Source organism: Gallinula chloropus (assembly GCF_964237585.1).
Source record: "Gallinula chloropus genome assembly, chromosome: 5".
Lineage (NCBI taxonomy): Eukaryota > Metazoa > Chordata > Aves > Gruiformes > Rallidae > Gallinula > Gallinula chloropus.
This window is the reverse complement of record NC_140090.1, coordinates 382,125-404,298: the sequence shown is the minus strand read 5'-3', so window position 1 is coordinate 404,298 and position 22,174 is coordinate 382,125. Positions and strand designations below refer to the sequence as shown.

At 48.0% G+C, this 22,174-nt stretch overlaps 2 protein-coding genes across 7 annotated transcripts in view; both read left to right on the top strand.

Annotated features, from left to right (window-relative positions):
- The window catches only part of PKP4 (plakophilin 4), a gene marked incomplete at its 5' end in the record, with an annotated part of 50,028 nt that extends 41,924 nt beyond the window's left edge, over positions 1-8,104 (top strand). For 5 of the 6 annotated variants that reach the window (XM_084265731.1, XM_084265728.1, XM_084265729.1 and 2 more), the window contains 7 exons: positions 490-640; positions 2,141-2,336; positions 4,075-4,159; positions 4,271-4,388; positions 5,716-5,847; positions 6,503-6,576; positions 7,140-8,104. In XM_084265731.1, the coding sequence (XP_084121857.1) occupies positions 490-640; positions 2,141-2,336; positions 4,075-4,159; positions 4,271-4,388; positions 5,716-5,847; positions 6,503-6,576; positions 7,140-7,388 (1,005 nt within the window). In that variant the 3' untranslated portion in view covers positions 7,389-8,104. The remainder of the gene's footprint in view (positions 1-489; positions 641-2,140; positions 2,337-4,074; positions 4,160-4,270; positions 4,389-5,715; positions 5,848-6,502; positions 6,577-7,139) is intronic. The other variant, XM_084265732.1, reaches the window with a different exon arrangement.
- Positions 8,105-12,794: 4,690 nt separating this feature from the next.
- On the top strand, positions 12,795-21,939 carry DAPL1 (death associated protein like 1). The gene is made up of 4 exons (XM_084264903.1): positions 12,795-12,888; positions 16,102-16,189; positions 20,044-20,107; positions 21,671-21,939. Exons 1-4 carry the CDS (start codon positions 12,831-12,833, stop codon positions 21,788-21,790), a joined length of 330 nt encoding a protein of 109 aa, XP_084121029.1. The 5' UTR covers positions 12,795-12,830; the 3' UTR covers positions 21,791-21,939.
- Positions 21,940-22,174: the final 235 nt, after the last annotated feature.

Genomic DNA, 22,174 nt, shown 5'->3' with positions numbered 1-22,174 from the left:
CCTTCTAGCACCTTCTGGCAGTGAGTTCTGGTGTACTGTCAAAATACAACCAGCATAAGTAGGTTTTTTTGCTTTATTGTTTGTATTATTTATTTACATTGGTTCTGGCTTGGGGCCCATGTGATCAGTGTGCTACAGAAGCACACCTGATGCCACCTGTATTTGTCATGGAGAGATTAAAAACACAAGTCAATTGCTTCCTTTGCTGTAGAAATGCAGCTCGGGCTTTTTCAGTTTACAACCAGGACAAAATTGCTCTAAAAAACCCTGACCTGGTTCCTTTTCAGTAATCTGTCCCCTGTGAAGATCCAGTGTCTGTTAGACCACACTCTTAAAACATTGCTCTGTAAGAGAGAGACCAGAGAGAGCCAGCACCTTGTAATGCTGGAAAAGATACGCATTGCCCCTGGAGACTGTCCCTGGCAGGCTCACACTGACAGTCAGTCAGGGTGTTGCAGTGGGTGTGAGAGTAACTGGGTTCCACTCCAGTTTGCAGCGTACATCCGAGCGGCGGTACGCAAGGAGAAGGGGCTGCCCATCCTTGTGGAGCTGCTCAGAATGGACAATGACAGAGTGGTTTCATCTGTGGCCACGGCCTTAAGGAACATGGCGCTGGACGTGCGGAACAAGGAGCTGATTGGTACGTACGGGGCTGGGCTGGAGAGGGCACAGCTGCCAGCACGTCAGGCCTCCTGTGGGGACGGGACTGGGATGAGACCTGCCGGGAGAAGGCGCGTGCTTTGTGTACTGGATCATGCCAGTCGTGTCACAGAAATTCATCTTTCAGACAGCAGCAGCTTCTCAGAGCAGTGCTGACACTCGGGTTTGCCTTTAGCCATCTTGCTTGGCGGTCTCCTTAACGGGATGGAAGCCACCTCAGCTAAACTACACTGGGTGGGAAACTGGCAGTACAAAAGATGATGGAAAACACAACTCTGGTTCCTTGGAGCGAAGTGATAACCCTGGCAGAGGGTCTCAAGGTCCCTTTCATACAGGTCCTAAGAGAACAGGACAGCTCTGCTGCCAGTATATCAGTACATGAATCATTTAATAGTAATGAATAGGGAGAGAGGAAAGAAATCCTTTCCTAGTAAAATGTTTCCACGAAAACCCAGATATAGAGCAGAATGTGTGTGTCTCTGCTGAATGAGCAGTGAGGGTGCTTGCTAGAAAATCTTCCCATTTCCCTTTCGTCAGCTTTGGTATTTGACATCTGTGCCTTTCCCATTGAGCACAACAAACCCAGCCCACAGCATCTCCCTGCTTTGATCAGGAACCTCAGGCTCTCTGGCCAGAGCTGAACGTGCCTCAGCTGCTGCGTGTGGGGACCTGAACGGGCCCTGGTGACACATGCCATGTCCTTACAGGTTTCCTGTGCTGTGTGTCACTGTATGCAGCAGTGCTGCTGACAGTCTTCCAGTGCATGTGGAAAGTTGTTCCCTTTGTTTGCAGAATTCAGTTTTGGATACATTTTTTTTCCTCAGGCACGTTATGCTAATGGTGTTGTGTAAAGCTTACTCATTACTCACTGTTACGTACAGATACACGTCTTCAATGAAATCAATTAGTCATTTGATTAAGAGCACAGCCTAAACGGGGGGGGGGGGGGGGGGGGGGGGGGAATTACTTTTGCTGTAATTAATTTGCTGTTAGGAGTGTGATTAGTCTTGTGCATCAGTCAGTAATTGAAATCTGAAAGAGCTGAGACCCCATCTCTTATTGTAACAAACACGGAGAACAGAATGTCTGAAAGGTTCCAGGTTACTGTAAGGATGTCGCTGGCGCTCGGGCGGACGTGAAGCTCGGTGTGTGTGACGCCCCATCAGGTGTAACAGCACAAAGGTTTTCCTGGAGTGGTTCTGCTTTCTCAGAATCACCCTGTTTGTGGGTGCTCCCCTTGTAATGTAGAAGTGCAGCTTCTCAAATGTTTAAGCTAAAAGGAAAACGGAACTTACAACAGTGATCTCTGGTGTCATTGATCCTGTGTAAAATGTGAGTTCTTGGAAGGTTTCCAGCGGTGTGACCCTGTGATTCTTTCACTGCTGTCAGGTGCAGTTCTGTGCTGAGTTCTAGAATTTCAAATCTTAACTGCCAGAGTATGCTGATGTTTTTCACGTGGCTCTGTCGCTGCGCTTCACAGGTAAATACGCGATGCGAGATCTGGTCAATCGGCTTCCAGGCGGCAACGGCCCGAGCATCCTGTCCGATGAGACGGTGGCAGCGATCTGCTGCGCTCTGCACGAGGTCACCAGTAAGAACATGGAGAATGCCAAAGCCCTCGCTGACACTGGAGGGATAGAAAAGCTGGTGAACATCACGAAAGGAAGGGGTGACAGGCAAGTAGGCAACAAAGGTCACCACTCCTGAACTGTTTCTGTCTTGCATTTCAAATGCTTTATCTGGGAAATGCCAGGGGGGTGAGAACAAAAAGCATCTGCTCTTGCAATCCTGCTCTGCGTAGCTCTCAGAGTCACTGGGAACGCAGAGGCAGTAGGTAACACCGTTCCCTCACGCTGTATTCTTTAGATAAAGCTCTTGGTAGAGGCTTTTTACAGTTGCTGCAGTAATCGTCTCAGTCAAGCTAAGCCCAGTCAGGTAAATGGTACAGAAAAAGTTGTCCCACCTTAAACATCTACAGGAATAATGGTATATTTCAAGGTTTTCAAAGTCAGAATGTGGTGTTAGCACCTTTATCAGGACGTATCGTGATAGCTGGTCCTGTGGACATCTGGCAGGTGGTGAGGAAAGAGGGGCCTGCCGAGCAGTTTGTGTCGCCAGCGGGATTCTGTCTTCAAGCGAGTGTGGGTTGGGAAGACCTGGCCCACCACAGCCTCACGCCAGCCCAGTTCAGTGCTGGGCTCAGTGGTGCATCGAGGTGTTGTGGTGCAGCCTTCCAGAGCGTGGAGGAGCAGGAACACACAGTGGCTCAGCGTGGTGCTGGTCAGCAGGAAGCCGAGGCCCCACCTGCCCCTGGTCAGTTCAGTGCTCTGCAGTGCTGCCAGCACTCACTCCCTGCTCACAGCTCTCCCTGCTCCACAGTGAGCCAGGCCAGCAGGACACTTGTGTGCCCCAAGATGCCCCAGATCCCTTTCTATGGGGAGCAGACAGCCCCTCATGCCACCTGCCCAGCGCTGTGTGGGATGGTCAGGAGGGAAAAGCATCTCTTCTGAGGAGCGGGTCAGTGTGAATGGAACATGCTGCGTCTTGAACAAAATCCACATCTCAGAGGGAACCACAGTGTCTCTTGGGTCTGCACAATTCGCTTTGTGTTGAGGGACAGAACTCCTCTCAGCTGCAGGGATCCTCTGTACGGCCTCACCAGGCTGTGGAGACAGTGCCTACAGCTCAACTGAGAGCTGTGGCCATACTGACAGTCTCTACTCACTGATTACACCACCAACTGCCTCTTTTTTTATTCAATCTTTTCTTTCAAAATCTGTATTTGGGTGAATCTTTAGTGACAGGGAAGGGTGTATGTTTAACACATGTCACGCTGCGGCACGTCGGTACCATCACCAACTCACTCCCTTTTCTCCTTAAAAAGACACTGTGGTTTTTAGGAATAGTAGAGCAGTTTTGCTGCCTCACTCTTGGGACTGGAAAGGGTTTTTCCCAACCAGTAAATGTTTTCAGTAGTGCAAGACAACTGAGAGCAAAGTCTGCCTGTGAGGATGCCTGGGGACTTGCTATCAGCTCTCTTCTGTTTGTTTAGTCTCCTACAGCTGGGAATTTGGTCTGGTGATTTAAAGCATGTAGCCTCAGGTTTCAGTAAATGCACTAAGTTTTTAGTCCTTGCAAACAGTGACAGGAGGCGTGGCAGCCTTTCTCTCTCTCTTCCTCATGTGGGTGACCTTAGGAGAGGGTTTCTAGGCTGGAGAGGGAAAGGATCCCCAGGCTTTTGTGGAGGTAGCTGGCGCAGCTGTGTTCACACTGCAGTCACACAGCCATGTCATGCTGACACCAGGAGAGGTGACCAGGCTTGTGTCACAGCATCAGGGGCCAGGCCGTGTGTACCTCGGAACCTTGTTCTTTGTAAGTGGGGGAATTTTTAATAACAACTCTCTGCTTCCTCAGGTCGTCACTGAAAGTTGTCAAGGCAGCTGCCCAGGTGCTGAACACGTTGTGGCAATACCGGGATCTCCGTAGCATTTATAAAAAGGTAAATTACAAAATTACCCTACTGTGGAGAACAGTGCTACAAAAACTCCTCATTTAATGAGAAAAGTGATTTATTTTGGGTTTATTTTTTCATTTTCTTGCCACTGCACAGGATGGGTGGAATCAGAGTCACTTTATCACACCAGTGTCAACGCTAGAGCGAGAGAGATTCAAATCACATCCTTCCTTATCAACAACAAATCAACAGATGTCACCTGTCATACAGTCAGGTCAGTCCAAAACAGGAAGGGGCACCTGGCACCCCCTTCTTGTAGCTCAGGAGGCCTCTCAGTTCCTGCAGATTCTGTAAACCCCAGGGGTCCGGCCATCTCCCCTCTGCATTTCAGCGCCCGCATGCCACGTGCTCTGGGTGTTGCTGTTGGCAGGCACCAGGTCCCAGGGGAGCTGCGGATGTCGCTGCTGTAGCATTTTGGTTCAGATGAGGAGCAAATCTCCTGCTCAGTCTGAAACGCAGATCAGCTCGTTGCTCAGTGAGGTCCTGGACTTGGCTACAGCTGCTTCCCCCCACAAAGCCCCCCAAAGGTGGCATGTGGCTGGGCGCTGCCCCACGGAACATGGGGACCGGGTAGCACAGAAAGCAGGTGACAGAGAGCAAGGAGCCTGTTTTCATTCCCAGTTGTGTCATGTCACGTTGGGATGAGCAAGACAAACACAGAAACCTTGATCACAGCTTGGGCAGTAGGTGCGGGGAAGAGCAGTTACACTTGGCCTGTAACAGTTGTTCTTGTCTCAGTTGCTCGTTAACGCACGTGTCATGTTGACCTGTGTCAGAATTTTAACACCCCAAATTTGGCTTTTAAAGCCATGAATATGCTTGGATCACATCAGTAATAACAGCATTGTGACACAGGATGTTGTGGACGCAGCTAATGGAAGACAACACCACTGGTTAATACTGTGAAGCACAGTTTCTAGGCGTTCTTTTTAAGAAGTGATTTTCTCCTGTGTTCCTGGAGTGTTTCTCAGCCAACCCAGCTGAGTGCTCTGTACACCAGGAAGTTGTAGCAGAACAAATGTTCTGCAGCCACAGCAGAGATGCAGCTGTGCTCTGTAAGGACATGACGTAAGCAGCCGGTGGTTACGGCCTCGTGCGGGCTGTCAGCACAACGGATACACGTCCGCACGCTGACCAGGGCGCGGCTACACGAGTGGGTACGTGGGTCGCTTCAGCCAGGCAGAGGAAACTTCTTTGTCCTGTCCCAAGTGACAGGATGGACTTGAAGCCTCTATTGCAGTGTGACAAACAGGAGCAGGAGCATCACCTTCTAAAGGCAAATTGCCACCTGCATGTCAGCTGTGTGTTACAGAGCAGTGAGTCACCGCTGAGGTACAGATTACAGACTCACCTGAGCTCCTGGTGGCTTCTGTCATTGGGTTCTTCCTCCAGGAAGGGCTGAGAACTTGCTTTGTCCACTACCCACATCTCTCTTGTTTTTTAATCCTGAAAGGAGATGGGGATGAAGAGAGAATACAGAGAAGGCTGGGTATGGAAAAGGCTTTTGTGGTATTTACTGATAATCTCCCTTTTCTCATCAGTTGGCAGCACGTCCTCATCACCGGCTTTATTAGGAATTAGAGAGCCCCGCTCTGAATACGATAGAACACAACCTTCTATGCAGTATTACAACAGCCAAGGCGATGTCATTACACACAAAGACATGTACACTGGTAAGGCACCTGTCAGGTGAACCTCTAACTGGAACATGTCAGTAACTCCTTATATGGGGTGTTTATTCAGCCGTAATCGGGACAGCCACACTAGGGGCTGTAACCACACACCGCTGTTTACCATGCGACAACTGCTGTGTGTGGGATGCAGCAGGGTTTTCCTGCTGTTTAAAGGTGCACACGTTCCAGGACAGGAGAGGATCTGTTTATGAACTGGGAGGTGAGAGGTGCTTGGAGTTTCTATTGTCATTTAAAATCCTATTGTAGGAAATTGTTTTTCTGTGCACATTATAGATATAATAATTATTATTATAACCAGTAACACACCATTGTATATTTTAACACTGTTGTTAAGTTGTACCAACATTTAATCTCTTCTTTGATCTCCCTTTTCCTTCTCACTGTTGACACAAGTTGCAAAACAATAGAGATGACAGTTCATAAAGAGAAGGAAATTCCTTGTTTTAAAGGTTATTAGTCTGTAAAACAAGAACACAGCCACACAACAAAGTCTCTTGGCTTCAGTTTAACTACTGCTGAGGGACAAAATTTGCCTGTGTCACTCTGTTGGCCATCAGTAGACACTAAGGTCTGCAGACAGGCTCAAAGACAAAAGGAGACAGACTGACGTTTATGTCATGAACTTTTCTCACAGGGTCCAGCAAAGCTTCACCAATTTACATCAGTTCCTATTCCTCACCAGCAAGAGAACAGAACAGGCGACTCCAGGTGAGGCCAGTGTTTTACCTTGACAGGACACCGGTGATGGGGCGGGGGGACGCGGGGCCTGATGGCACTGGAGGGACTCTGAGCACACCGTGCAGTACCAGAGGGGTTTCTGCAGCAGGTGTCCATAGCGTAGCTCATTAGGTAATTAGTTCTGGGCATCACTGTACTGATGCTGACAGCTGCTTTTGTACTTCCTTACCTCTGTGGGGTTTGTTAGTCACATATTTTAGTGTGTTCTTTTTGGATTTGACTCTTTTCCCCCCCCTTTTTTGGGGGTGGGGGTTTTTTGGTAGGTACACTCAGGTTCTGCACTTCCTGCCGATGCTCTAAAATGACTCCTTTGGGAGTTACCGTTGAATGCAGGAGACAGGCAGGGAGGCTTAGAGTTTTTCCCTGGCTTAATTTAAAAATAGGTATGTTTCGTGGAGGCTTGAAACCTGTGTTACTGTCATCACTGGTAGAGCTGCACTTGGCTTTTTAGGGATGGGTTCTGTATAATGAAACGGGTCTTTTCTTTGCTAATTACGTTTTGAAAACCCATCTTTCTATCATTTTGTCAACAGCATCAGCAGTTGTACTACAGTCAAGAAGACACCAACAGAAAAAACTACGATGCATACAGATTATACTTGCAGTCCCCACATAGCTACGAAGATCCGTATTTTGATGATCGAGTTCACTTTCCTGCTACTGCAGATTACACAACACAATATGGACTGAAATCAACCACAAATTACGTAGACTTTTATTCCACCAGACGGTCGTCTTATAGAGCAGAACAGTACCCAGGGTCACCCGACTCCTGGGTGTAGCATCAAGAGAAAAACCGACAGCGTGTTTCTCATCTTGCTTGAGAAGAAATGGAATGGCCTCATTTGTTGTTTTGGTTCTGAAATGTGAAAGTGAAATGAGAGAAGGAACAGGGAAAACTATTTTTTTTTTGAGTGAGGAATTGTCAGGAAGAAAAGCTGGAAGAGGTGGGGTTTTGCTCTGTTTAGGTGTTAGGTATAATTACTTGTAGCTCCTGTAGTCTGGTGAGGGTGTGGGCGATGTGATGAAAGGTTTGAGAATCGAGTAACATGAATTTGGAAGGTGTGTAGGTCAGAGCAAATTAAAGCTGATTTTTTTTTATGTGAATAAAAGTCTTGTTCTGATAGTTTGTACAGAAAAAATAAAATGGATGCCCTTGTTTTCTTGCTATTACTGAATGTCAGGATTGTACGCTACTACGTCGTGTAAATTTCTCTCGTTGGTGTAAATATGGAGCTGCCGCGTTGGGTTCAAGTGCCATCCATTCGTAACGCCGTGTCGTTTCACAGGGGACTGAAGCACCATGCACAGAAAACAGGATCCAAGGAGATGTGACAGATTTTAAAAGGAAAAAAAAAGTTTTAAAAATGAATAGTGTAATTTTGAAGCACAAAGTCCAGTCCGGTATATCGACACCTCTCCCATTCCCTGCCTATTTCATAAGAAACTTCACTGCCATTTTCTATGCACATGGAATACCAATAAATATGGACGTCTCATCCATGGAAACCTGCTCCTGGTCCATTCTTATTTTGATTTTGTGTGTGTGATACTTGGGAACAGATGCCATGAATGTAAAGTCTTGTTGCAGGGCTTTAAGCAGGTAAAATACATCAGAACATTTGTCCATTTCCCCAGTTTCTTGAGGACATGTACTCTGGATTTGTCAGGCTGGAGACCAAAGTGTCTCTCAATCCTCCCATTACTCCTTAGACCCAGGATACTCATAACTCTGTTCTGTGCTCTTCACCCCTTTTCTCCTTCCCTTGCTCTCTCCAAGAAAAGGTGATCTGGCTGTCATATAAATTACAGCTCCGTTTTTGACTGTGTTCTGCTTGGATTTATTTACAATAAAAATCTTGTATTATTTTGGGTCACTAAATGACATTCCCCATGCTGCAGTCTGTTATCTCTGTGCTGTCTGTTATCTCTGTGCTGTCTGTAATCATCATCAATGTTTCCCATCATGTGCTTTTCTTCAGTTTCCAGTGTTCCCAAATACCCCGACTGCATCCGTGATGTGAGAAGAGGTAAACAGAACTGCTCCAGTTTAGATGATAAGGCAAATTCCATTTTCCTTAATCAGTTGGGCTACTTTGGCTGCTGGACTGTGAAAGGGAGAAGCCAAGGAGTAAACTGCACAGTGACACGGTGAGTGGGGTCCTGACTGATGGTTGGCTGTGTGCTGCTGGGGTCCCCTCAGACCTGCCCAGGTCACCAACAAGTCATTTTTCCTATTACAATAATCACCCTGTGCAACAAAGTTTAACTGACTGCTACATGGATTCAACTAAGGCTATCCTAGATCGATTTCACACCAAGGAATTCAGGGTCCCTAGGCCTTGTGTTTCATTAAGGGTCACCATTACACAGAGTCAGAATGAAGCATTTTAACACCCTGCTTGCTGCCACGGACACAGCGTGCTGTGCTCCAGGCAAAAGGAGCACACACACCCCCCCCAGGTTTCTTGTAGCTGTTGCCAAAATAGACAGCAGGAAGCAGGGACCGAGGTCAGCAGGACACCTTTCCTCTGTGCTTGTGTAAACACTCATTGCCATGCTAAGGCAACAGAGAGACTCCTGCAACTCATCCCTTCAACTATAAAAACCCCATTCAGCTGAGTTCTACAACACCCACCAAGGACATGGAAAGGTCTCTAAGTCCCTGTCTGCAGTCAGTGCTGAAACGTGGTCTGAGCCTCACTGCGCGCTGGCAGGGGCCGCCTGATCATCCTTAGGATTTCTCGTGACTGCTGAGAGGCTCGTTAGTGAAGCTCCTGAGCTGCTGCTTCTGTTACTGGGATGTGTCGGCAGCTCATCCGTGTCACCAAAGCTGACGAGGGAGAGGGGGGAGAAGGTGGCAGAGTTGTGCCTGTCCCAAGTGGCTTAGTGCAAGTGACCCTGACCATCTCTGCTGTTTCTGTCCCAGATGGGTACACTAGTTCCTGAGATGTACAGCTTTAATTCTACAGTTTAAATGTTGTATCTGTCCTTGTGCCACTACACTACGTTTAAAAATAGAGTAAAATGGGCCTCTGAAGTCTGCTCATCTCATCAGAACCTTTGTGTGCTCTGTCATTAACCTTCAGCAGTGAAGATGGCAGAGGACAAACTGAGTTTGAGTGCACAGCTCAACGAGCTGAGCCAGGAACATGGAGCGTGAAGAGCACAGGAACACTTAAAAACACCACGAGAACATCAAGCCCTTTGACATACTTACTGAGATCTGGTTTGTAGGTAAAACAAGCTAAATTTAGAGTCATTTAGCAGAATAGTTGTTGAAATCCCCAGTACGTAGTGGTCATGATGATGATGATAATGGACCTTTGATGTAAATCACTTTGTCATTGCCTTGCTTTAATTTATTACTATTTGCAAAGATGTTTGGTTCTCAGAAAACATCATCACAGAAATCAATCAAGTTTATCACCTTTATGAACGAACCAGAACATAAATACAGCCCAAGTACCTCTGCAGAAGGAGATGGGGGTAGCTCCTGAGGTACCTGTGCTTTACACACTGCCTGCGCAGCTATTTACATCAGCATGTGCTCCTCCCCTGCTCCTTTTAGCCTGAAGATCAGTCAGTATGTTTTTCATATTTTTCCTCTGATTAGTGAGTAGCACAGGGATGGTTCCAACAATCACATCAATGGGAAATGAACTTCTGGAACCGGCCACACAAAAAGTACCTCCTGTAGGACAAGGTCAAATTAAGGAAAGAAACAGATCTGAATCTACTGGCTTTGTGCTGTAACTGTCAACATTTGCATTCCAGGTTGTTGGGGTTTTCTACAACGAAGTAACCTGTGACTATCTTCACAGACACAACTAACGGCCTGTTCTCAAGGTGACAAGACAATACACAGCAGGGATTACATATTTTTGAACCTAAGGTAAAATTTGTCCCTGCCCTTCCCCAGGAGGTGAAACACATGGATAGGGATGTGGTTAGCACTGCACGGTTGGCAAGTACGTAAGTCTGCTAACTTGGGGTGCCAGTTAAGATCTAAGGTGGTGAGGGGGGGGCCACATCTAGCCCACAGTTTGAGCAGTACAGGGCAAACAAAAGGTGGGTTCTTTTGAACCACATGGGAAACATGCCTGGTTTTTACCTTTCCACAGAAGGAAAAGCTCTAACAACTTCCTTGTCTAAACAGCAGTTGCAACTAGCGTTGAATACAGCTTTTTTCTACATAAGGACAAGCAAATACCTCACTTTGAAGTTGTTATATACAATCTATCCTGTTCTTTCTAATATTTAGAGCTCTATCCATCCCAGAATAACAGCTAAATTAGTGCACAGAGATTACTGCATCTGCATAGCACTCACGTACATCTAGGAAGCTCGCTCTCTCCATCAGACCCAGTCCATTGAGTCTTTTTGAGCGATGATTGCAGGCTTCAAATCAGGGCTGATTCATCTGCAGTGTATATTTGAATTTAAAAAGGTCCCTTCTCAACACAGGCAGCAAACAGAAGAGTATGCAAACACATACAGCTCAATGCTTTTCTCACTCCTGTTTCCTCCTAGAGACAGAATCACCTCATGCCAGGCAGAAGTCATGCCTGTGTTTAACAAAGTTTACTCAAAAAGCAACAACACCAAGTAACAGTGTAGCTGCTAACAGTTACAGTCTCTGCCTAATCCTCTGCTGGAGAGATCACAACAAGCTGGTAAAGTCCATTTTTTCATTCTCCCGTGGCTACATATTTTCACACAACAGTGTGGAAGTTGTTCAAAACGATTACAGTGTTAGACATCAGTCTAACACCACACAGATGGACCACAGATCCATACTTGAAGTTCATATCATGGATGGTTAAAATCAAGTTCTGCTGCAGTACCACTTAAAAACCGCAGGAGAAACCAATGACCACGTTTTGTGGGGTTTCTTTTTTCTTCTGTGGAAGAGAATGCTTTCTTCAGTCAGGATACAAAGTCATAGCCAACTTTGCACTAACTTCACTGTTTTCATTAGCGGTAATTAGCAGGTGGGGTAAAACAGCACATCAGAGCACTCTGTGAGCACTCAGCACGAAGTGAGATGCTGTGACATGATGCTGGTGCCACCAGAGAGGTTTCCTTCTGTGCCACTTGAGTCAGCATTAGGTCTGTTGAATGAGACAGACTTACCCTGACCCTCGGGGTGCTGGAGGATGCTCCGTGAGGTCACAGCCAGCCGGGGACCGGCTCCGGCTCCGTTGGGATGCCCTCCAAGCACGACACCCCGTAGCGCTCAGATTCCCTGTGGCCTGCTGCGCTGAGGGCACCTGCTATGGCCTCTCCCCCAGCTGAGGCACTTTGCCACCCAGAACTGATTCCCACTGGATTTACCTGCAATAGAATCCCAGACTGGTCTGGGTTGGGAGGGACCCCAAGGGTCCCAGAGCTCCAACCCCCTGCCACAGGCAGGGACACCAACCTCCAGGCCTGGAGCTACACAAGGTTGCCCAGGGCCCCATCCAACCTGGCTGGGCAGCCCCTCCCAGCCCCTCACCAATCTCTCTGCAAAGAGCTTCCCCCTAATATCTAATTTAAACCTTCCCTCCTCCAGCTTCACTCCATCCCCCTTGTCCTGCCAGTCTCTGCCCCTTAACAAGCTGGTTCCCCCCCCCGTTTGAATGAGTCTCTTGGCCAAACGCGGCCCAGCGCCCCCGGGACTCAGCGCTCGGGTCGCGGGGACGCATCAACACACACAAGCGGGATGTGTCACCGCGGACGCCGCAGGGAGCCCAGCTGGGAAACCGACCAAATCAGCGATAATATTCCCAAACCGGCGTGAAACCCTCGAGTGGCCCCGAGCGAGCAGCGCTGCGCGACACGGGGGCTGAGGGGCACCCGGCGCCTGCAGCACGGACCGGGAGACGCTACGACGAACCGCGGCGGCGGCACAGGGGGATGAAGGCCCGGAGAGCCGGAGAGCCGGCGCCTCTATCGCGACAGAGCGATGTGCTGCCCGCCCGCCCGACACGGAGCCCTCGTGCGGCGGCGGGAACCTCGTCCGGCTTCCTCGCGCCGCCGCCTCAGGAGCTGCGGGAGCCCAACGCCGCGGTACCGCGCCGGGGCACCCCGGGAGCCGCCCCTCGCCCCCGCCCACCGCCCACCTGTCACCGCCGCCCCGCCCCTCACCACAGCCCGGTCCCGCCCCCACAGCCCCGCCCCCGCCCCTATGCGCACGAGAGCGCTTCGGCGCGAGCCCGCACTCGCCTGCCGGCCCCGCCATGGAGCGCAGGCGGCGCGCGTCGTTCTTCCCGCTGCTGGGTCGGCGCTCGCCCGCAGGTAGGTGCGGGGCCGCGGCCTGACAGGCGCTCCCGCTCCGCGGTGGCCGCTCTCGGGGCGTGTGGTGCCGTGTTGCGGTACCAGCCGGCGGCCCCACCGAGAGCGGAGAGAAGCCGGCCTTGCCCGAGGATCGGCAGCGACTCCGTGGGCAGCTGGGCGGGGAGGGGGAGCGGGTCGCGGTCGCTGGAACGAACCGGCCTCGGCAGACGCGGGCCCGGTAGCGCCTGGCGTCCGCGGAGCCGCCCAGGACGGGCCGGCGCTCCCGCGCCCGCGGGCTCCTGGGAGGCTTCTCCTTAGGCACCGGCAACGAGGGCCCGGTAGGATGGGACCTGTGGGCGCCGAGAGGCTGGGGCCGCCCCGTCCCTTCCTCCCCGGGCCGGTCCTTCTCCGCAGCGGCGCCGCCGGAGCGTCCGCGCGGCCTGAGCTCGTCCCGCCGCCGCGCAGGCCGCCCGGTTGTGCTTCACCTGGGGACGCCGCACCGGGCCGCTGTGCCCCGCCTCCCGCTGCCGCGCCAAGAGCGCTTCCCCTGCCGTGGCCGTCGGCCCGCCGTGCCTTCGGGAGGCCAGGAGCGCTCGGCGCGGCACCCGCGCCGCGGCTCTCCGCAGGCTCGGAGGGTGTCCGCCGCGTACGGGCGGTGGTCAGCAGCTCCCGTGCCCGCCGGCGGCCGCGGGCAGTTGGCCGTAGCGCTGGGGGTGCGCGCAGCGAGCTGCGGGGGCGGGAGGCGCCGCCGGCTCGGGGCAGGGCTCGGGCGCCTGGCCGTGCTTTCCTGCCAGCGCTGAGGGGGTGCCGCGCTTCGCGCCAGCTTGCGGTGTAAGGTGTTCACAGGGCCACTCGCCTCTAGCGCTTCCCTGGGGGTTCGTGTCGCTGCGCACGGCTGAGCTGCGCCTGAAGGGGCCCTGCGCCCGCTGCAGCGACCCGGGGCGGTGCTGGCTCTGTCGCTGCGCCTTGCCGAGGCCTACCCGCCGCGGGGCGGAGCGGCCCGGCTCTGCCTCAGGAGTCGGGATGAGGTGGGTACAGCTCCGCGCCGGGCGAGCGGCCGGTGCAGGTGGGCGGCTGCTCTCTGACCGCAGTACCCTCGGGACTCGGCAGACAGTACTGCCTTTGCTTTCCGTTTGGGCTGGGGGGCCGTTGGGGTTGGGTTATTTGGGGTTTGCGGAGGGAGTGCTATCTCTTTCTTTAAGAGCGGGCGGTGTTTTAAATGCCGGCATTACTAAAGTTTTTGACTTCGTTCCCAACAGGCTGTGTGGCTTGCAGAGCACTCTTTAACCCTGTGTTAAAACTTTGACCTATTTCTTAATTGCTTTGGGGAAAAAAAAAAACCCACACAAAAACCCAAACCAGCTTTGATGCATTCCAGGAGCGTCTGTATTTAACCCTTCCGCTGCCACGGATGTGTGTGAGCAGGCTTGGCAGCTGCTAGCAGCTGTGTTCAAGGCAGTGAAAGGACTGGCATTGGTCTTGCATGATTTCCAATTGTTGTAAGTGACTTTCTTCTGTGGGTTTTTGGTAGCAGACATACTTCCTGACAGGCTACTTAGTGTTTAAGTACCTCTTCCCATTTTGGGTGTCTCTCTCCTTCCTGCCCAACACCCCTTCTCCCTCTTGTGCTTTTTAAAGCTTCGTAATGGTGAAATGTCCACGTGTCTGGATCTCTTCACACCCCTAAACTAAAACTACAGAAAGTGCTTGTACCTAGAAATTGCCAGTCCTGTGAATGCTTAGCCAAAGTCCCCAGCCAAAAGTCATGGATTTAGGTTCAACTACAGTTTGTCTACTCCAGCAATTTTAGCTGGGTTCCTGCTTGTGGTGTGACTCATTCCTAAAAAAAACCCCCAAAAAATCTGAGCACCTAATAAGCTGTGGAAGACAACTTGGGATGACTTGCATTGGTACTTGACAAAACACTATGTCTTAGGTCTTGAAATGTTCCAGGAGTTCTTGTTTGGGTCTTTTCAAATCCTTGTCATTCTTGTTTAAAGATGCCCCTCGGGTTACCTCCTGCTTATAAAGACAAGGAAGAGTTTCATAGCTTGTGAGCTGAGGGTGTTTAGAATTTTGATTCTCTCTATTGGCAGGTAACTGGGAATGCAGTTAGACTCCCAGAAGAATTTGGTTCAGCTGAGATCTCTAGCCTATTTGCAGCCAAAGCTGGCTGGGCAATTTGTGCTGCTTATATACACACAGTTAATTACTGATGTATGACTAAAAAGAAAAGCCAGATCTAAGTATCACAGGGCTCTAGTGCTGTAAGGCTGCTCTGGACATGGCTGCAAGAGAGTTCTCATTTCTAAAAGTAAACCTGCAGCTAGGAAAAAGGGGAGTAGTCAGGGTTGACAGAGAGTGGGTATCAGTTACAGATGGACACATCTCCCACGAAAGTGGCCAAATATGTTTCTGATGCTATTTAGCTGATCAATCCTCAAAACTCTTCTCCATTCCCTGTTCCCTTTCTCCCCTGAATAACTGGAGTTGAAAACTCTAGTCTTGGTTGTTCATTATAAGGATAGGAACCTTGCTGTAAGATAAAGTAACTCCTTCAGAATAAGAATAATGAATTTGATCGTTCTTGTTCTCACAAGTTTTAAACTTAAAATACACACATGAGCAGGGAGAAGGTATGTCTTTCAGTGTTTCAGACACTTTAGGTGTTCTTTGCTCAGAACTGAATTTTCTGACATGCCTCAGAGCTTAAACTGTTATTGTGAAGCCGGCTGTAGCTCAATTAGTGCTAATTGGTTTTGTGATTGGCAGATATCTTAATAAAATATAATTAAACATGTTGGAACACAAGTACAAGGTAAGTGTGCAGCTGGTTCTTATCTGCACTGTTAGGTTTATTCTAGGGTAAAGCACCAAACCCTTAATGTGACACTGTTCAAAAACCTTGAAGTGTTTGGTGTTTTGTTTGGTTTGCTGCTTACTCCTACACCTAAGGTTGAAGAGGGGAAGAATGCATGTTAGCAGAATAAAGGGTTAAGATTTAATATAGCTAGCAGTGAGCAAAACCCCTCTCCACGACACAGAAGTTTAAAGCCTGTGTTGGGTCCCTTCAGCTCTCTGTGCATGTGTGTTTAAATGTGAAGCATAAATACTGAAAGATCATTTCTTGTGAACAGTTATCTGGGGTGTAAGGGCTTTTTATTCTCTAAGTGTATGTGCTGTAGTATGTAATTCTGCAAATCTTCTCACATAAATTGTGTTCTCATCTTGCAGTCAAAGCTGGAGGCATGAGAGTGTCAAAGAAGCAAGAAAATGGACCTGTGGGGAAACATGCTAAATCTCCAGGAAAAGAAAAGACAAGGTATTACACTGCAGGGCTTCTTTCCCCCTGTCCCCTAGTTAAAGTCAGTAAGTAATGGGACTGAAGGTTCAAAACTAAGACAGCTCTTCATCTACGAGGAGTTTAATTCTTAAATTAACTCGTGCAATTTATAAATAAAGGGCAACTTTGAGGTAATCATCAACTTAAAAACCCCCACAAACCCCATCAACTTAAAAACCCCTGAAAAAGCAACCTCCTGCTTAAACCCAGAGGACAGTGCCTTGCAGAGAAAGGCAGGGGCTGAATCTCTTCTCTCTTGTCACGTGTCATGGAACAGAAATTAAAACAGGTGCTGTCTACCTGTACCTAATAAAGTAGTGGTCAAACAGCTTCCAGTGAAGAAATAATGAATTTTAGGCTGTCCTCATTCTGGAGGAAGTCAAACCCCTCCACAAAGAGCCTGCTTTTTCCAGTTAAGGCTACGTCTCCTATTACAATCTGAACTCTAATTTGGCTTTTCCTGTTTTCTACTTTATGAGGTTAATGAAGTAATTTTGCCCCCAAATGAAGCTGTGTTTCTACTTTTGAATGAAGTAGCAGTGACCAGTTGAACTGGTCATCAAAGAAACATTCTCTCAGCTTTTTCAAACCAAGACTGAATGTTTTTCTAAAATACATGCACTTTTCTTAAGCATCACTAACTGAAAAGTAAGTCAACCAATGTAAGGATAGGAGGGTAAAACTTTAATGACTTGTGGTGTTCCTGAATTTGCATTAGAGTCCAAATCCTAAATGGAACACATCCCATAAATAGGATTTAGCCAGTTTTTTGATACTACTGTAATGTAAACTTTTACAGTAGCCACCTAATTTGATGCTCCTTATCTTGCCACATACCTTCTTCACTTGCACAAAAAGTTCCCTTTGAGGGCCTGTAATTTTGGGAGGGCACATCTAGAACTGCATTTACTGAGGAGTATCTAGCACCCCTCATAACTGCTGTGACATTTGGGAACTAGTTGGTGTGATGCTGATGTTTTGTTCAGAGGAGCCTGGTCTGGTTGTCACCTGCAGGCTAAGAGTCTGATACAGAATAGTAGAGTCAAGGACTTTGACCAGGACAGCTTCTCAAAGTTGAAACTAGTAGGAAGTTTATTAAAGTGACAGATGTAGAAGTTTGTGATTACCATTAATAAATGCACTTACTGCAGAAGTGATAATATATGACTGTGATTGCAATTAAAATGCTGTGATTATAATTATAATGCCAGCAAAGTACTACTGTCTCACCAAAAGGCTGAAACTGCAATTGCTTACCAAAGTGTCCCTGTCTTGGGTGTGAAGGAGCACAGCCTGTCGACTGCCCCTTCGGGGTCTTCAACTTCTGTTCTCCCCCATGGGGGTCACTTCTTCAATCCCCTTTATATACCCTAATCTTGGCCATTCCCTTCCAGGGGTGATATTTAACGTGATTTGGAGGGAGAGTGAAGTACTACAGTCATCCATGTTCAGCATGTGCTGCTTCTTGCTCATCAGCATATTCAGGGTCTCAGTTCATAGATTAATGTTGCTGTTAATGAAGCAGAAGGTCTCGCTCCAGGCACCGTGGCCTTCAGACCTCTGTGCAGAGGCTCTCTATCTGTTTATTCCACAGTCTCTAGCCAAAACAGGGCTGTTCTGCTGCTGCAAGCTTCCCTCCCTCAGCTCCTTTTCACACAAACATCACAGAGCTCCATCTGCAATATCCCTGTAAGAGATAAGCAGATGCTGGTGTCTGTACCCTCCTAGGTGCAGTTCCCACACTGGTGATGTGCTTTTGGAACACATCTGCTGCATCCTGATAGCTGTGACCTTGCTGTGCTGAGGAGTGGTGTGTGTATCCCTCCCACAGGATGACTGGGATACTTGTGAGGGAATGGACTGAATTTTAGCTGTAACGGGTACGTGTTTTGCTGTGTCTCTTATCTTCACCAGTGCACCAGATACCTACAGGTTTCGTAGGAAAAAAGACTTGAGATTTGTGGGGATAAAACAAAGTACAGTGATCAGAGTGCTGTGCTGCAGGAGCTGGATCTAAAATGCCACCTGGCATCGTAACTCGTGTGCATTTAATACCTTTATTCCTCTGCCTGTGGTCAGAACAGTGCACCTTGGATATCCTTCTCAGAGGGTCTCTCACCTAGCATACACTTTGGTCTAGCCCTCTAAAACACTGCAGCTTTGCTGCTCAGTGGCCCAGCTCCAAGAAGAGAGCACAGTCTGATCTTGTAGGCTCTTGAGAGCAGGAGCTGAGGGTTTTGCTCCCTTTAGGATGAGAAGAGTCTAGAATCTGTTGTTCCCCTGGAAAATGTTTGGCATTGCTTTTAGATGTGGGTAGGAAACACATCTGTTGTTGCTTTGAATGTGACTTTGCCATCATGAGGGCTTTGTCATCACAAGATAGCATGATAAAGCAGCCTGTTCAAACTGGGGGTGGCTCTGGAATTGTGTCTTCATTAAAGCACATCTTGGAGTTATCCTGGAAGCTGTGATTTGTGCCTTCCACTGCTGGTTATGTTTTACCAGTCAGAAAGGAGCCACCCATACTGTGCTGTAGTACCCAGGCAGCTGTGTAAGAAGCTTCTGATTTCAACATTTTTTCCACTCTGGGATTCAAGTTGCCTGTATTCTGATACTCAGAAACACCAATAAAAGGGAGGCCTGAGACTAGACTGACAGCTAAACTTGGGTTTTGGACCAAGATACAACTTTTTTTTTCCTGTAAAGGGTTGTAATCAACTGGGTAACTTTTGAGTGAACTGGGCTTGGCCATATTGAACACTGACAGGTGGACAGCATCTCTTGGCAGGCTGCAGGAACCACCACAGGTTTCTGTGTGCTTTTCCTCCTTGGTGGATGGGAGGACACTAACCCAAAATACAGTTTTTGGAACAAAGCTGAGCCAGTAACACTGGCTTCTGTCCTGTTGGCTAGTTCTTTGTGCCAGAATCAATAGTTAACATAGCGTATGCACCTTGTTGGGATGATGGATTTCATTGTCAGGTTGCAACCACAGAAGTCAGGGAACTCTGAAGCAGTTTATTAGCTCTCCTATACAGACTCCTTGCCACCAAGCTTCTGATTCAGAGGAGACTGAGAGGTCCATAGTCACTGTCATAGTGGCTGCTCAGAGCTGAGGTTGGTCTTGGCAGGAGTTGAGCTTTGTGCTTCAGTTCTAAAGCCGAAGTGTGTGTGCTCTGAAGTGGCTGTGTAACGTGGGTCACAATGGAGCATCAGGTGCCTGCCTGGCAGGTCTCTGGCAGTACCTTACATGGGGCTCTCTCCCCTTGCTGAAGAGAAATGATTCAGTTTGCTGTGTTCTTGGAGCTCTGTTGATGTTTCTCAGTACCTTGCTGGTTTTGGGGAGGGTGGGGAGGCCCTGGAACAAGCTGCCCAGAGAAGCTGTGGCTGCCCCTCTGCAGAGCTGTTCAAGGCCAGGTTGGATGAACACTCCCCAGCAGCAGAGGGGGATTTTTTTCATGTGTCTAGATGGTAGTTTTTTTAATTTCAAAGTAAACTGTTGTAGTTCTGGGTATCAGTGCCCAGCCTTTGTGAGGCCACTCCACAGCATACCAAGAAAAAAAAAATCCCTTTTGAGATATTTAAGGATATTTTGGATAAAAGATTTTTGTACAAAACTTCATCTAAATAAACCAGCTTGCAGCATATTTGGCATTGTTTTATGCTGCCTCAGAATAGCCTTTTTTAATATCATAGACTTTGATGTGTTTAAAGGCTTTAGCTCCAAACCCTAAATTTCTATTACAAAATGTTTTATATTAAGCCTAGAAAAACAAGCAAGAAGTGTTTGTGTGAGATGGAAATGCTGACTACTGTTCTCTCTTGTTTTACAGTGCAATTGCCAGTTTTTCAAAAGCTCCAAACGTGGGTGTCATGCTAGCAGCAGTGCTGAGCAAAGTAAGTACCTCTGTAAGAACAAGGTACTAGCATCCTGCTTGTCAGGGCTTCTCCAAGAAGTTAAAAAAGATAGTTATGTTTCCTTAAACTGCTCTCGTGATGCTTGTGGGTTTGTCATCTGCTACTGAATATTCTGGTTTTTTGGTGGTTGTTTGGCTGAAAGTGCTAGATGGCTACAAAGTAACTGTTCTTCCCTCCTTACCCTGCTGTGTGTGATTCCATTCCTATTTAGTGTTGATTAGCCCCAGGGTAGTTATGAAAAACTGCTGCAGAAAGCACAGCATGCACAATGTGGGGAAGAGTTACCAGTGGCACCCTAAATGTGTGGCAGAGCTGGGATTATCATCTAGAACAAAACCTAGTCTGCAGTTCCCCATCCCACTGTGGGAACAGCTTCACCTCCTGTCAGGACCCAGCTCAGAGCAGACAGCTTCATGACCGGGGCGGCAGCGGCACTGGCGGGTGTGCAGTGGAGGCTGAGGTGGAAAGCTGATGTCAGGCTGCTGTGAGGGGTCCCAAGACAACAGGCTCAGCATATTCTGCCGCTGCCACCTATGCAGCTCTTTCACCTGAGGCCTGACATGAGATAGTCAAGTGTTGTCTTGGCTTCTCCCTTGGAAATGCTTGCAAGGTCATGTAAAATTCTGTGCCTGGAAGCTGCTGATGGACCCTTCTACTCATCAAGTGCTTACAACAACTCTCCAGTATCTCTTGCTAGGCCATTGATGCAGACTCTTACACCTACACTTTGCAAGAGCTGAATTAACAAGCAGCTTTTTAATTTGCATGCTAATCTGAAGAGCTGACAGTCATCTATTTTTCATGCACTTGCAGTCTTCAGGTTCTGAAGCATGCAAGAGTTCCTCATCCACAGAGCTTGGTAAAACATCAGTGGCATCACTTCAACATAAGCCTTTCATCAGCAGATGTGATTACAGCTTTACTATGTAGATCTTGATGTTAAGAACAGACACTACTCATCCTGTTTCTCTTCCACTACTCATCCTGTTTCTCTTCCACTACTCATCCTGTTTCTCTTCCACTACTCATCCTGTTTCTCTTCCACTACTCATCCTGTTTCTCTTCCACTACTCATCCTGTTTCTCTTCCACTTGTCCTCACCTCCTCTCTTCTGACCTACCATTTCCTTTTCCTGTTGGTTTCCAGAATCTCATACATGAAGCTTCCTCAGGAATTATAATTAGATACTGTAATGAAGACTTTTGAATCTAGGAAAATAAGATTTTGAGGCAACTTGCTGTTAACTCTGGCATACTGATTATTTCCTCTGCTTTCCATATCTTATGGCTCATTCTATGACCTGCTCAAAAAGAGTGGGGAAAAAAATCCAATTTGCTGAAGGTAGTCGGGCTAATAGCACTTTGAAAACAGAAATAAACTTGTGTATAGACTCACCATGAGTTTTATGTATTGATCATTTCAGCTTTCTTTGGAATTATGTTTTTACTGATGTTATTAAACTACTTGCATGTGATGGATTTTAGGAAGACAGTAACAGAAAAGCTGTGTTCTATCACATTGTATCCCCCCTTAATGTTACAGATGAGCCACAGAATTCATGCAACAGCATTGCAAGTGGCTCACAGGAAACCCCAGCCTGCCTTGGAGAAGTTCATGCTGCCCAAAAGAAATCACATTATTCAACAGCCACGGAAATGTTAAGATACTTATGAAAATACTCCTGTGTTTACATGAAAGATTTTCTATTCTAGGTAACACTTAGCACACTGGTAAAATGACCAAACACTCTGTGCCTTGTATCTTACTGTATTTCTGTTACAGTAGCAATAAAATACTTTGTAAGAAGAGTCACTAAATGTCCTTGGGATTTATTAAAATATCATGGCTTCTGTCTTACCTGGTTTTACAGTAAATACTGCCAAGAAGTCTTAACAGCTTCCCGTACTGCATGGATTTAACTGGAAATCTTGACTGGACATTCCCAGCCCTCTGGGGTTTTTTGCTTTTTAATTTACTAACGAAGCTGAGGTGAACATGATCCTAAGAGAACAAGGCATAACTGAAAGGCTTTCTTTTGTTTCCATT